General features: G+C 41.2%; 2 protein-coding genes across 5 annotated transcripts in view; one reads left to right on the top strand and one right to left on the bottom strand.

Moving 5' to 3' along the window:
• The window catches only part of CLHC1 (clathrin heavy chain linker domain containing 1), a 44,238-nt gene extending 33,378 nt beyond the window's left edge, over positions 1-10,860 (bottom strand). Inside the window, exons 1-2 of one of the 4 annotated variants that reach the window (XM_029232007.1) lie at positions 10,562-10,860; positions 571-706 (exon numbers count right to left, since the gene is read on the bottom strand). Coding sequence is in view for 2 of the 4 variants with exons in the window: in XM_029232009.1 (XP_029087842.1) it covers positions 571-758; positions 4,697-4,873 (365 nt within the window). In the remaining 2 variants the exon portion in view is untranslated. Of the gene's footprint in view, positions 1-570; positions 759-4,696; positions 5,069-10,561 lie in introns of those variants that run through there. The other 3 variants (XM_029232008.1, XM_029232009.1, XM_029232010.1) reach the window with 3 other exon arrangements.
• Positions 10,861-11,203: 343 nt separating this feature from the next.
• On the top strand, positions 11,204-13,856 carry RPS27A (ribosomal protein S27a). Its single transcript, XM_029232222.1, has 6 exons — positions 11,204-11,268; positions 11,365-11,429; positions 11,907-11,961; positions 12,369-12,454; positions 13,154-13,285; positions 13,671-13,856. Exons 2-6 carry the CDS (start codon positions 11,382-11,384, stop codon positions 13,818-13,820), a joined length of 471 nt encoding a protein of 156 aa, XP_029088055.1. The 5' UTR covers positions 11,204-11,268; positions 11,365-11,381; the 3' UTR covers positions 13,821-13,856.
• The last annotated feature ends 41 nt before the right edge of the window (positions 13,857-13,897 follow it).

Here is a 13,897-nt window from a genome sequence, read left to right as displayed (position 1 = left end):
CTGTTACTTTTGGAAAAAAATTTCTTTACCATCTTATGTAGCATATTTTCCCAATAGGAAGATCTATCCCAACATCTAGCAAGCCACATTACCAGAAGTGGAGGTCAAATTTTACATAATTTTCCAGGTTGACTTGAAATTATCTGTAATAATTTACCCATCAATTACCAAATGGAACACTGAAAATCTGAGACTACTTAGCAAGAATGAGCATTTTATCCTCTCCCAGTAGGTTATTTATCTTTGTGCATCAGAGCATTAAGTGCTCTATTCCAGATGGTAATTAAACCTTCCATGCAAGAAATCACCTGGAGCAATTATCTGTATCCCTCATTTTATGATACTACAATGTGCCTCCAATTATCCTAAGAGATATTATAAAATTCTCAAACAGAATTAGTATTATTTTTCAAGTAAAAATATAGTAATTTCAATAGGAAGGGTAACATAAAAACATGGCTTTAAAATGAAATTGAAAAAGAGTGAGAACCACTGGTTATAGTTACAATGGCTAGTTAATATAACAAAGTAACAATTATCACCTTTTGGGCTACTTACTAATATACTTACTTTGCTTTAAGTTGAGTTATTCTTTTCCTATGATATACCAATGCTGTGGGCTCTCCTGCCAAAACTTTAAGTTTTCCATGAAGATGAAATGCAGTTCTCTGGCTTTTCTTTATTGTCTCAATAAAGGCATCGTATTCTTTTTTGATTGAAGTAAGAATGGATTTGTATGCAGTGACATACTCTATTACCTAAAATATGATTTTTTCTAGAAGACTATGGATCAAAAGACTTGCAAATACAGATTATAGATTTTTTTTTAATGAAACATGATGGGCAATTATAAATCTAAAATTTTACAAATTTGAGCTTGCATTCATATGCAAATACCACTATTAAAGACAGTTAATTGTTACTGAATATATGCTCTTTGTGAATCATTACAATCCTGTGAGCTTAAATATGAGAGAGAGAAAAAAAAACCATGTTTTTTGCTCTACTAGGAATTAACACATACATTATACGAGGTCAGATAAAACCAATACCAGATCTAATTATCTCAATTCTGGATCTCTTAAATACTATTAAATATCGTCCCTCATTACCTCCAAGTCTAGTCTCTGAAGGACTTCATTCAGACCTTAAAATCCTGGACTCCCTTCACTTCCCTGTTTTTCTAACCCATCTGCTCCGACTAGCTGATCAATACTCTCAATTCCAAACTGCATTTCTAATCCCAAGATGTCAAGTGCAACTGGAGAAAACCATTCATACCTTACATTCATGGTTTACAATGGTGTTTAAATACATAATATCTCTGGAACGATAATGGAAGAGAATGGAAACCTACAGAGAAGGAAAGGAAAACAGAAACTTACAGAGAAGGAAACCTACATAACATCTCTGGATTGTTAATAGAAGAAAATAGAAACCTACAGAGAAGGAAAGGGAAGTAGGGTCTAAGATGAGAAGGACCAGACTTTCCACTGTATACTCTTATTGGTTCTTTTACTTTTCTTTTCTTTTCTTTTTTTTCCTGGTTAATCTTGTGTAGGCATTACCCATACAAAGAAACAATAATAACTAAGGAGCACTTTAAAGAAGTTAAAAAACAAAAAAAGTTAAAAATAATTTATGGTTGCCAAATTCTGCTCACAAGGATGTTGGAAGGTGTCGAGGCATATAAAGAATAGATGTGATCAATCCACAGTTTTCTCTGAAAGATACAATTAGGCTTTCTACCCTTACTATATCTCTAGTCTCTGGTATACCACACTGTTAGCTAGAAAATACCTAGAAAAAATTATCCAGGTAGACATCTGGTCTATCAAGAAATGGTATAAGGAGGGGAGTTCCCTGGTGGTCTAGTGGTTAGGATTCGACGCTTTCACTGCCATGGTCTGGGTTCAATCCCTGGTAGAGGAACTGAGATCCAGCAAGCCATGCGGCCAAAAAAAAAAAAAAAAATGGCATAAGGAGATAATTGCTCAATGCCAAGCACCAGGAAAGGATAACTGAATGGGAAATACTGGTCATCTTTTTGACGTGACCATACTACCTATCCACCCAAAGGACTGCCACCCAGCAACTTTCAATAAAATAGAGGTCATTAATCTGTGGTCTTCCAAATTAAATACCCCATGGTTCCTGGCCATACTCCACTCCACAAGCCTCTATGAGGTGCTGCAACAATTCAAGACAACTCAGATATGTTAATGGATAGAAAACAGACTTGTAGTAACATCATGATCAGCTCCCACATGGTTTTGCTAGAAGAAATAGATTTCAGAACACCCATAGGAATCTTTAAGAATGCACAGAAAATGCATTAAAGTAAAGGAGGGAAACTTGTATGCCAGAGGTAGAACAGTTTTGCTTGGTCCACAAAATATTTTAAAAGTTAGGAAATTTCACCCCAAACCCAAATTTTCAGGTTCTCTTGAAAACTGAAAAATCTACCAACGTGGAACCCCCATTCCTTAATGGCAGTAATCAGCTGGAGCTTTAGATTGGATTGATTTTTCATTTTACCACAGTCCCCATGATTCCTTATTCTGTTAAAGCCAGTACACTTAACTCTTTTGTATGACCTTCTTGGCCTCTAGGGATTCAAGTTTCAGACTCCGGTATTAAGGTTTCCATTAACCCCCCCCCCCCAAAACAGAGCCATCCTTACCAGGTACAGGGATCTGAGGGAGAGGAGGAATGGTATCCATTCCACCTCAGCAGTACACGAATATACACTATTTGTACAACACGCTACCAGGATGCAAAAGGCCAGTCACTTTCTGGAGTCCAATTACCTCCATAATTCACCCATATCTGTTGAAGCTCACTCTTCCTAGCTTTGGTTTTCTTTGCTTACTAAGTCCTTTGCTTACTAAGTCCTTGGCTCTCTCTGCAACGTACCCTCAACTCTTGTTACACAGCCTCAGGTCCTCCTTGCTTTGATTTAGGCATGGTTCTCTAGGCCAAATCCTCTATCTTTGATTTTAAACAGAATTTGGTATTTGTTCTCTGGTTCTAAGTACTCAGAGATGCAAGCTGACACTTTCATCTTTTGCCCAACCAGATCCTTCCGAGAAGGAAGATTAGAGAAGGCAGGCATTAATAGTTTATTAACAATCAAATGTGTTGGAATAACATGAAAATGGAAAGGCAGATTATCTTATTGAGAAGCTAGAATAAAAGTTTCTCTAAGTACCAAATGATTTCTATTTCAGAACCCCTCTCAGTCCTGAAGAATAGGATACCTCACAATGTACAAATGTACAATTTATAACTGTACAATGTACAAACAGTCCAAAGGGAAATCCTGGGGGGTATGGAGAAAAGGACTAAAGATACAGAAATTATCTTTTATTTAATCCCATGTCTTTTCTCTAAGAATTAAATTTACCAAAGCTCCTCCAAAATGACATCACTATAACTATACTAATTTAAAGCAGAGAGCTCTTCATGTAAGAAAACTTCTGACAAGTGTTAGCATTTAGACATGCAAAGATAAGTATGTTACAATTATGATAACTTTCCTTTGCTGATTTCACACAAGTAGAGTCTCAGCATGATTCTTGATATTTATAAAACCTATTCAATACACTACCTTCAGTACCTTTAAATATTCACCTAATACATTCCTTAATGACTAAAACACCAAAACAATTTCATTGATCATAACAACTTATAAAATGAAGCTAATCTGCCAGACACAGATTTTCCAAGACAGATTTTCCAGATGACTTAAAAGGAAGAAAATATTCTTTTTTTCCATTTTATACTTTTATGGATATGCATCAATTTTCTTAATTCCACTTGTAGGTATATATCACTACTTTGTGTTCACTTTTCCTTAGAGTGAGGCACTATATTTTTATTTAGAGGAGAAATAAGACTCAGTGTGTAATGTTTAAAATTTAAACAAAACACTGAGTTCCTATTTTGCCTATGGCTGTTTTACTCAGAGACCAATAGTTTACAGAAGTCTTCACATAAGTAATAATTTCTTCTAGGTAAGGAGGAAAGAGTGCTGACTTCACTGATTTTACTGTCAGGGCATCTTACGTGGGTAAAAAAAAAAAGTGAGATAAAAAAATGAGGATCGGTGGCCATATTGCAATTGTTGATAAGGAAAAGCAGGTATTTCTAAAACCCTGAAAAGCAAAATCAAATGTTACATAAAGCCACAGCATTTTCTTACCTCCATATTTCCAACATTCAGTGCAGTTAAACCCCTTGTTTACTATGCCTATCTAGACCTCTAATCTACAAGGAGTCTCAATTTAATATGCTAGATCAAATCTAAACCAAGATTCTAATTATACCACAAACCAACCCAAAACAACAAAGAACTACCAGGTTCGTGCTTACAGCCCAATTCCTAACAAATCAGATAATGATTTGAGATGGAAGGTCAAAATGACATTAGAGGGCACAGCTAGGTTGCTGTTCAAAAACTGATAGCCTGCACTTAAGCTACAATAACTGAAACTCTCATTAACTGTCTAGTAATATAAATCCAGCATTGCATTTTCCCCATTCATCCCTTTCTGACAAATTGGATGAACTTCTCAAAACTGACAAATGGAATGTAGTCAAACAAGCAGTGGTGTTACTAAGGCAGGAATATTAGTTGTCAAGATAGACCATTTCTACTACATAAAAACTCTGTTGTCTTAAAGCATTATGATACCTTATCAAAAACGTTTCGGTATATGATGTAATATTCATCAGCAGGTCCTTCCTCATTACAGCCCACTCTTTCAGTTTCTGTAATTATGTATCTTTGCATTCTTTCCAAAAATTCCTTGTCACTTCTACTAATGATAGGAGGGAGAACTGCATGTTTATTTATTTCTTGGACGGACATATGTCACAGTCTGCACACCTGTTCACCAGAGAAAAGTCTTGACTTGCTTTCGCAACAAAGCCAAAACTTTGATAAGCCTGAAAGAAAAAGACCATCAATTAATCTAAAGCTTAATTAAGTCAAATATTGATCTAGGGCTTCGCTGGTGGCGCAGTGGTTGAGAGTCCGCCTGCCGATGCAAGGGACACGGGTTCGTGCCCCGGTCCCGGAAGATCCCACATGCCGCGGAGCAGCTGGGCCCGTGAGCCGTGGCCACTGAGCCTGCGCGTCCGGAGCCTGTGCCCCGCAACGGGAGAGGCCCCAACAGTGAGAGGCCCGCGTACCGCATAAAAAAAAAAAATTGATCTAAATAAAACGTCTATTTGTTTCAGAAGAAAAAAAAAGTCTCATGGATCTCTGAAATAAATATTTCAACCTATGAATTAAAAGGTCTGATCATTCTACTACCATGTGCTATACTATACCTCTGGGATAGAATACCAGTCAATAAAGAACTCATTTCTTACTAAACAAGTGTATGTATCATATGATTGAATGGTTTCTTTAACTCAACACTTTCTAACAGAAGGTTTATTAGCATTTTCTTTATTTGTTTCATGTGGGAAAACTAGTTTGGAGGCCTCCTGATGAAGCAAGCAAGATCAAATATTTCTCTACGCATGTACCTACCTGGCCCAGTCACAGTTATCCAACACACAATAGCTATAAATAATTCATGAATTTATTTTTATGATGAATTTTATTATAATTCTTATCTTTACTATGAACGTACTAACTGAAAAGTAAGAAGTCAGGACTTCTGCTAAAATCTGTATATCAGTGATGTCAAAGGTAACAAACTGTACCTTTCTGAGTCAGGTTTTCAAGAAGCTATATTTCACTGCTCTCTTAGTAAAGAATCATTATCCAACTAGAGTTGGATACAAAAGTTGGTTCCTGAGATCTATTCACATCAACATTAAACAGATCCCCTGATTTGCTTAAAAATGTGTGGCAAGGTAAAACATTTTAACTCCCCTCATTCCCATCACAGACGTTTACACTCACGGTATAAAATCTGGAAAATATAAACTAAATTTGGAAAATTAATGAAAAACCAAAAATCATCCAGAATCCCACCACCAAAATATAATGACTACTTAATATGGTGTATTTCCTTCCAATGCTTATAATTATAAAAATTAGGATCACACTCTATACTCAGTTTTGTATCCTATTTTTTTCACTTAATATTAAAAGCAGTTTTCCATGTTGTTAAATATTATAGTTTTCAAAAACATGACTTCTAATGATTGCATAGTACTTCATGGTATGATACACAATAACTTACTTAACCATTCCCCACCTGTTGGATATTTTCACTATTATTAAATAATGCTGTGATGAATAAATGCCTAAATCAATTTTACCGTGTTTTGGCAATATAACTGATACCTAGTTATCTAAAATAACATATATGGCCAATAAATACTGCCCATAGGTCATATATTGAAGGAAGGAGACACCAAAATAATTTCAAAGTTTAAAAGACCTAATTTAGGGGCTTCCCTGGTGGCGCAGTGATTGAGAGTCCACCTGCCGATGCAGGGGACACAGGTTCGTGCCCCGGTCCAGGGAGATCCCACATGCCGTGGAGCAGCTGGGCCCGTGAGCCATGGCCACTGGGCCTACGCGTCCGGAGCCTGTGCTCCGCAACGGGAGAGGCCACAGCAGTGAGAGGCCCGCGTACCGCAAAAAAAAAAAAAAAAGACCTAATTTATCTTTATATTGATGAACTGGATAATGAGAAATAAATTTATAAGTGAACATAAAGTAGTTCCAACAAAGCAATAATCCATAAATGGATCAACAGTTTTCCCAAATAAGAAATCAATTTCTTTATTCATTCATTCAACCAATATTTACTGAGTGTCTATTAAGTGCCAGACATTGTTTTATAGCTAGAGATTCAGCATTCCCCATTATCCTTCCCCACCCATATGCACTCCAGTGCATAATACAGTTATAAATAATATAAAGTCCCTGGCTCCTTGATACCTTACAATCTATTAAGGGAGACAGACTATAAATAATGTAATTTCCGGGAATTCCCTGGCCGTCCAGTGGTTAGGGCTCAGCGCTTTCACCGCCGTGGACCCAGTTCAATACCAGGTCAGGGAACTAAGATTTTGCAAGCCGAGCAGCGCAGATGGAAAAAAAAAAAAAAGTAATTTCAGATAGTAAAAGATAAAAGTCAAAGGAGGAAGGCATGGGTGTGATCACTGGGGAATGGGTGGTCACATCTGAACACCAGTGGCTTCCTATTACCCTTAGGATAAAATCCAAGCTCCTTTCCTTAGTCTATGAATGCCCTATAGGAACCAGGGACTTTTTCTCTAACCAAATCTAGTCTTTTCATGCCCCTGTCCTCCTCATAACCCCCATCCACTCCTATAAACTTGCTCTCTTACCTGATGATAATTCTCTCCCCATCCCTGCATTCCCTTCCCGCATCCTCAACTCTCCTCCATAAGATACACACAGTACTTCCACTCTCATTTACTTGGCTTTATTTTTCAGATCTCAGCCTATACAGCTCCAGGAATGCCCTGGATTCCCATAAATTTGATCAAGTGCCACTGCTATGTTCTCCCACATACTGTGCACTTCCTCTATCATGATATTATCACTCAGAATTCTGGTTATATTCTCTATCTCTCTCAGTAGGCTCTAAATTTGATAAAATCAGGAACCAAAATGTTCTCATTCCCCATCTTCCTTCCCCACCCATATGCATTCCAGTGCATAATACAGTTTCTAGCAGAGTACATGCACCACCCCCCCCCCCCCCCCCAAAAAAAGAAAGTTGATTATTAATCAGTAATCACTGAGCAATAATCTGGTCTGCTCAGAAGACATGACTTGTGCCCTCAAATCAGAACACAGCTAAAGTGACTGTTTCTCAGCATCTACAAAATGCCACTGAGTTACACAGAACAACTCAGATTACCTTGCACTCACTCATTCAAATTATACACTTAGGGATACAAAGGAAACAAGCCACAAGGGTTCCTAGACAAGTATTGGTTCTAGTTAAATGAACCTCTGCCACAGAGCAGAGAAGGCAGTGTGACCAGTGGGCACAACGGGCTACAAAAGCCCAGAGGGGCACCTCACTGGTCTGTGGGAGAGGGCAGGGAAATATTAGGGAAAACATCTCATGAAACAACATCCAGGACAATGCTTAATCTGTGCTGAATTTATTTATTCAGTAAATATTGGCGGGGAGACTCTTCCCGGTGGCGCAGTGGTTGAGAGTCCGCCTGCCGATGCAGGGGACACGGGTTCGTGCCCCGGTCCGGGAAGATCCCACATGCCGCGGAGCGGCTGGGCCCGTGAGCCATGGCCACTGAGCCTGCGCGTCCGGAGCCTGTGCTCCGCAACGAGAGAGGCCACAACGGTGAGAGGCCCGCGTACCGCAAAAAAATATATATATATTGGGGGGGGACCTACTGTGTGTCTGCCGCTATTCTAGGCACTAGAGATATAGTACTAAACAAAACAAAGTCCCTAACTTCCCAGAGGTTACATTCAAGTAATGAGACAGAAGACACAGGAGTAAAAAACAGTATAACAGATGGGGGTAAGTTGTATGGGGAAAAATAAAAGAAGGAAAGGGGTATAGAGAGTAAGAAAGGTGGGAGGGTGCCATTTTACATAAGGCATTAAGTCAGGAAAGAGAATAGCCCTCACAGATAAGGTGACATTTCAGAAACCTGAAAAAAGCAGGTAATGTAGATTCCTGGGAGGAGAGTGGTTGAGGCAGAGAGAGATGCAAGTTCAAAGGCCTCAAGGCAGGAAAGCATATCTGCCAGCAAGAAGGCCAGGAAGATTAGAAGAGAATGAGAAAAGGAGAGAAGAAAGATGAGGCCAGAGAGGTAGCTGCCAGATCATGTAGAATATAGGGTCTTGAAGGTAGGAGCACTACCAGCCCATGGGGCACCTTTGTGCAGGTTAGAAAAAGATGCTCCTTTCTCTGGGAAGACGTGGCAAGAGGAACAATGAGCTGAACTGTGGCCTCCAGTCATTCCAGTGTGGGAGTGACAGCCTTGCTTATAGGAACTTAGGCTTAACTCAGAGAGAGATGAAAGCCATTGGAGAGCTGTGGGCAGAAGAATGACAGCTGACTTCCATTTTCAAAGAATTGCTCTTGCTTCTCTGTGAAGACAAGAGTCAAAGCCAGAAGAGCTACTGGGAGGCTACTACAACAGTCCAGACAAAGGTAACGGTGGCTTGAATCAGAGTGGTAGCAGAGATGGTGCGAAGTGTTCTGCTTATACATTAAAAGTAAAACCAAGATTTGCTGAGGGATTCGATGTGGGTATGAGAGAACAGTCAAGGATGACCATAAAGTTTTTGGCCTCAGCGACTGAAAAGATGAAATTGCCATTTATGAGATGGGAATATCAATTTCATAAGATCAGGAGTTTGGGCCTCCCTATTAGACATGTTGAAGTTCAGGTGAGTCTGAGTGAGAAATAAGTTTATAAGTTATATGCATATAAATGACATTTAAAAGTTATGAGACAGAATGGAAAATGATCTGGGAAATGTCAACAAAGCAGAGGTCCAAGGACTGGACATTGGGGGCACTCCAAAGTTTAGAGGTCTGGTAGATACGGAGGAAGCAACAAAACAGCCTGGAAAAGAGCATCCAGGGAGATGGAAAAGGGAGATGGAAGTCAGGTGAAGAAAGTGTTTCAAAGAGGAAAGAAATGATCAACTGTGTCAAATGCCGCTGATAGGTCAAATAAGATTAAATGGCCATTGAATTTTGCAACACGGAGGTGATTAGTAACTACAAGAGCTATTCCACTGGAATGGTGGAGACAGAAGCCTGATAGGAGTGGGTTCAGTCAATGGAAGGAAAAGAATTAGAGACAATGAGTATAGACAACTCTTTCGAGGAGTTTTTTTGTAAAGGTGGAGATTAGCCGGCAGAATATGGTAGGAGAGCGCTCCACAAAGAAACGTTTTCTTCAGAAGTGCCAAAGCATGAAAGAGCTTGTCAGGAACTTCAATTAGCTCAGTGATAAGTGAGTAATGGGCTTGGCAGACTAGGCTGTAAGGATGGCAGGGGCTATCGCACTAAGGAATTTGGATTTTATCTTGAAGGTGAAGTAGCATTAATGACATAATCATTTTTACTTTTTATATGTGGGAGGCAAAAGTGAAGGTGGGTTAGAAAAAAACTGGGGACAGAGAAAATTAAGGAGCCTGAATTTGCGGATGGAGATGCAGAGAGGAGGGCACAGAGAGATAAAGAGAGAAGACAATTAGGAAGGTGCACGCACAGGATTCTGTGGTTGCGCAGCGGCGAAAGGCCAGGGGAAGGGAGTTAACTCGCCCGCCTTGCCAGGACAGCCCCCCACCCATACTCCAAAAACTTCCTCTTAGGACTTTCACCACAACTCCCAACTCCAAACTTGGAAATTCTACAATAAATAAACCTTTCCGCGGGTTTCCTTCCCATGTGGCCTCATCTGAAAATTTGAAAACTCCAGAGATTTTCAACATATTAAACCGTTTCACACTGCGTAGTGACATATAAGACAGAACCTTCCTTAAACTAGGAAAACATCCGGGGTTGAAGGCGGGGAGGGGCTACAGGGCGAGACAAGGACGGACAAGAGGTTTTGAGGATACCACCTATCTTTCAGCTTGCCTGGAGTGGCCACAGGTGTGCCCTTCCCTTGAAGGCCCAGGGGAGCGTCTGGTGGTAGATCGCTGATCATCCGCTCCTCACCGCCTCAGTAAGTGGGTGATAACACTTTCGGTCCCCCACTCTTCCCCAATCTCTTAACCTTCCCTCCTAGTCACTTCCGACCCGTTTCCACCTTCCCCGAAACCATTACTGCGCTTCACCTTTGCTCCCTCCTCACCTTACCCCCTTCCTCCAAATCCTGACGCCAGGGCTAAGCGATAGTAACTAGGGAGCCCAGGGCTGTGGAACTGCATCTTGGGACGAGTAGTCCTAGAGAAAAGAAAGCAGCGGAAAACTACAATTCCCAGAAGACACTTCCATTTCCTCCGTTTTCCTCATGAGGCCCCTGCAACCCCACCCCCTTTTAAAGACCCTCTTAGACACGTCAACTACGGTGGAAAATTCCTTTAAAGACATTTTTAAGTTGCTTAAATCTGCTATTTCAAGAGCGTTCTGAAAGCTAAAGTGAGAAATAAGCCAGGCTACCAGGAGGAGAAATGAGGTCACGACCTGGTCTGGCACGTGGCTGGACAGCCGCTGCGACAGCACTCAGGCACTTGACGTGGCCGCCTAGGAGGCGGGGCCTCCGCGGGGGCCCCGGGAAAGCCCGTGGGCCGGCACGACGCCCTTCTTTTCGGATCCGCCATCTGCGGTGAGTAGGTATTCTCGGGTGTTCTCCGGCCCGCGGCCTGCTGTCGCACCTCCTCTGTCCCCAACCTCACCGTTTCCTCCTTTTCCTCACCCTCAGGTGGCACCGCCGCCAATATGCAGATTTTCGTGAAGACCCTGACGGGGAAGACCATCACTCTCGAGGTACGGGCCAGGCGGTGGGAGAAGTCGCGGCGTGAAGGAGGCGGTATCTGAGGCGGGTTTCGGCACGCGCGCTGCTTTCCGCCTTAGCATACGTTTCCGAACCTGGGTTCTAAAACTTGGCCGTAAAGGGAGGGTTGTTTAACTGAGCTGGGGATTAGGGCAGGTTTCCGATGCCTAAAGTCCGAGTCTGTCGCCTCTGGTGGTTCCCGCCAGGTAGCCGCTGCCGGGGTCGCGAGGCGGGAGGGTGGCGCCCCCCGCAGGTGGGCGCGAGCAAGTGTGGCCCGGCCGCCGCCGCCCGGGGCTGGGGGAGGGAGCGTGCGCGCCGGGGAGCCTGTCTCCAGCTGCGTGAGCCAATGGCTCTACTAGGTAGGTTTCAGCCCCCACCGCCTCGGCTCCCTGATGACCTTCCAACTGAATGGAGCAATTACTCTAGTTCCTGATTGTGTTACCTATACGTTTGCACTTCAAAACTTCTAGGTCGAACCCTCGGATACAATAGAAAACGTAAAGGCCAAGATCCAGGACAAGGAAGGCAAGTTAACATTTTCTGATTCAGAAAAACTCACCTACAGAGGCCCTGTCAGGCGCTAGACATACCTGCTCTTTGTGGGGTGGGAAGAGGTCAGATTGACAAAAATGCTTTTGGAATAACACAGTAGACAGACGTTTATCAGCGTGGAGCCAAGCTGTAGTACCTTTCACGTGTGTGATTTTGGACGTGTTAGTTAATTTACACATGTATACTTATTTGTAAAGTGGTTAACATGTATTAGGATTAAATGAGATAAACCGTTTAAACATTTACAATTACACTTTCCCTGTAGTAAGAACTCACTGAAGGATGTTAGTACCATTTATTTGATTCAAGATTATAAATCTTGAGCACATATGCTTGTTTTGCAGTCACTTAATTTGTTTGTTCAACTTGTTTCCCATTAGGAATTCCTCCTGACCAGCAAAGACTGATCTTTGCTGGCAAGCAACTAGAAGATGGACGTACTTTGTCTGACTACAACATTCAAAAGGTCTGTTTGGAGGAAACCATCCCTTTAACTATAATTTATTTTTTTATTTTTGCCTGTGTTGGGTCTTTGTTGTGGCACGTGGGCTTTCTGTAGTTGCGGCGAGAGGGGGCTACTCTTGCGTGGGCTTTTCATTGTGGTGGCTTCTCTTGTGGAGCACGGGCTTCAGGCATACAGGCTTCAGTAGTTGTGGCGTACAGGCTCAGTAGTTTTGGCCACCCGCTTAGTTGCTCTGCGGCGTGTGGGATCGTCCTGGACCAGGGCTTGAACCCGTGTCCCCTGCATTGGCAGGTGGATTCTTAACCACTGCGCCACCAGGGAAGTCCCTTAAGTATGAATATTTGTATCTTAATTTGGAAATTTTGACTAATACGCAAAAAGTGGGGAGAATAGCATTAGATTAGCAGTAGATTCCCAGGTGATTGATACACCAACATTTGAGAAGTGCTGCTATAGTCTTCTACGTTTTGGATTTTGCGTATTGCATCCCATGGTGTAATTTAATGTGTTCCTTAATCTGTCTATGAACTAAGAGTTTATATAGGAATCAGATACCTCTTTTTTTCTGACTCCCCCATGTGTGGGTGTACTTCCTGTCATATCCAGTTAGAATGTGCATGATGCTGGTTGTCCATTCTCCACGGAGCAGTAGCATTAATGTAACCATTTTTAAAGGCTGTTTTGTTCTCTCTTCAATAACAGGAGTCCACTCTTCATCTTGTGTTGAGACTTCGTGGTGGTGCTAAGAAAAGGAAGAAGAAGTCTTACACCACTCCCAAGAAGAACAAGCATAAGAGAAAGAAGGTTAAGTTGGCTGTCCTGAAATACTATAAGGTGAGCCAAATTATTAAAGGTAATAATTTATCTCTGGTTTCAAACTCTTTAATATAAAAGTTCGGGGTTTTTTCCTGTTTGGTATTTGAATAAGCTGTATATAATGGGGTTTACCTCTAGGTACTTTATTCCAAACTAAGTTTCTGATTTTGAAGTCAGATCTGGGTTCAGGTCTTAACTCTGTCCACTTCTTGCAAGGCTGGGCTTTAAAAACTCTGAACTTTTTTCTTGTAGTAATTATTGGTGAGAATTTGGGGTGCTTCGGTTTGTAAGTACTAAGAAATATCACTGTTGTGTGATTAAAAGGTTAAATACTTTGAGTCATTTAAGCTAGACTTCACAGTATGTTGTAAGATTATCTTAACAGCAAGTTTATGCTTTTTAGGTGGATGAGAATGGCAAAATCAGTCGCCTTCGTCGGGAGTGCCCCTCAGATGAATGTGGTGCTGGAGTTTTTATGGCCAGCCACTTTGACAGACATTATTGTGGCAAATGTTGTCTGACCTATTGTTTCAACAAACCAGAAGACAAGTGATTGTATATTGGTTAATAAAAGACATGAACTAATGAACTACCGTTTAAATGTTGAGTTTTATTCCAGTGATTTTAAAA

This window comes from Monodon monoceros, unplaced genomic scaffold, assembly GCF_005190385.1.
Source record: "Monodon monoceros isolate NGI ecotype Baffin Bay Population unplaced genomic scaffold, NGI_Narwhal_1 Super_Scaffold_19, whole genome shotgun sequence".
Lineage (NCBI taxonomy): Eukaryota > Metazoa > Chordata > Mammalia > Artiodactyla > Monodontidae > Monodon > Monodon monoceros.
The sequence above is the reverse complement of the archived record's forward strand: the minus strand, read 5'-3'. Positions and strand labels throughout refer to the sequence as shown.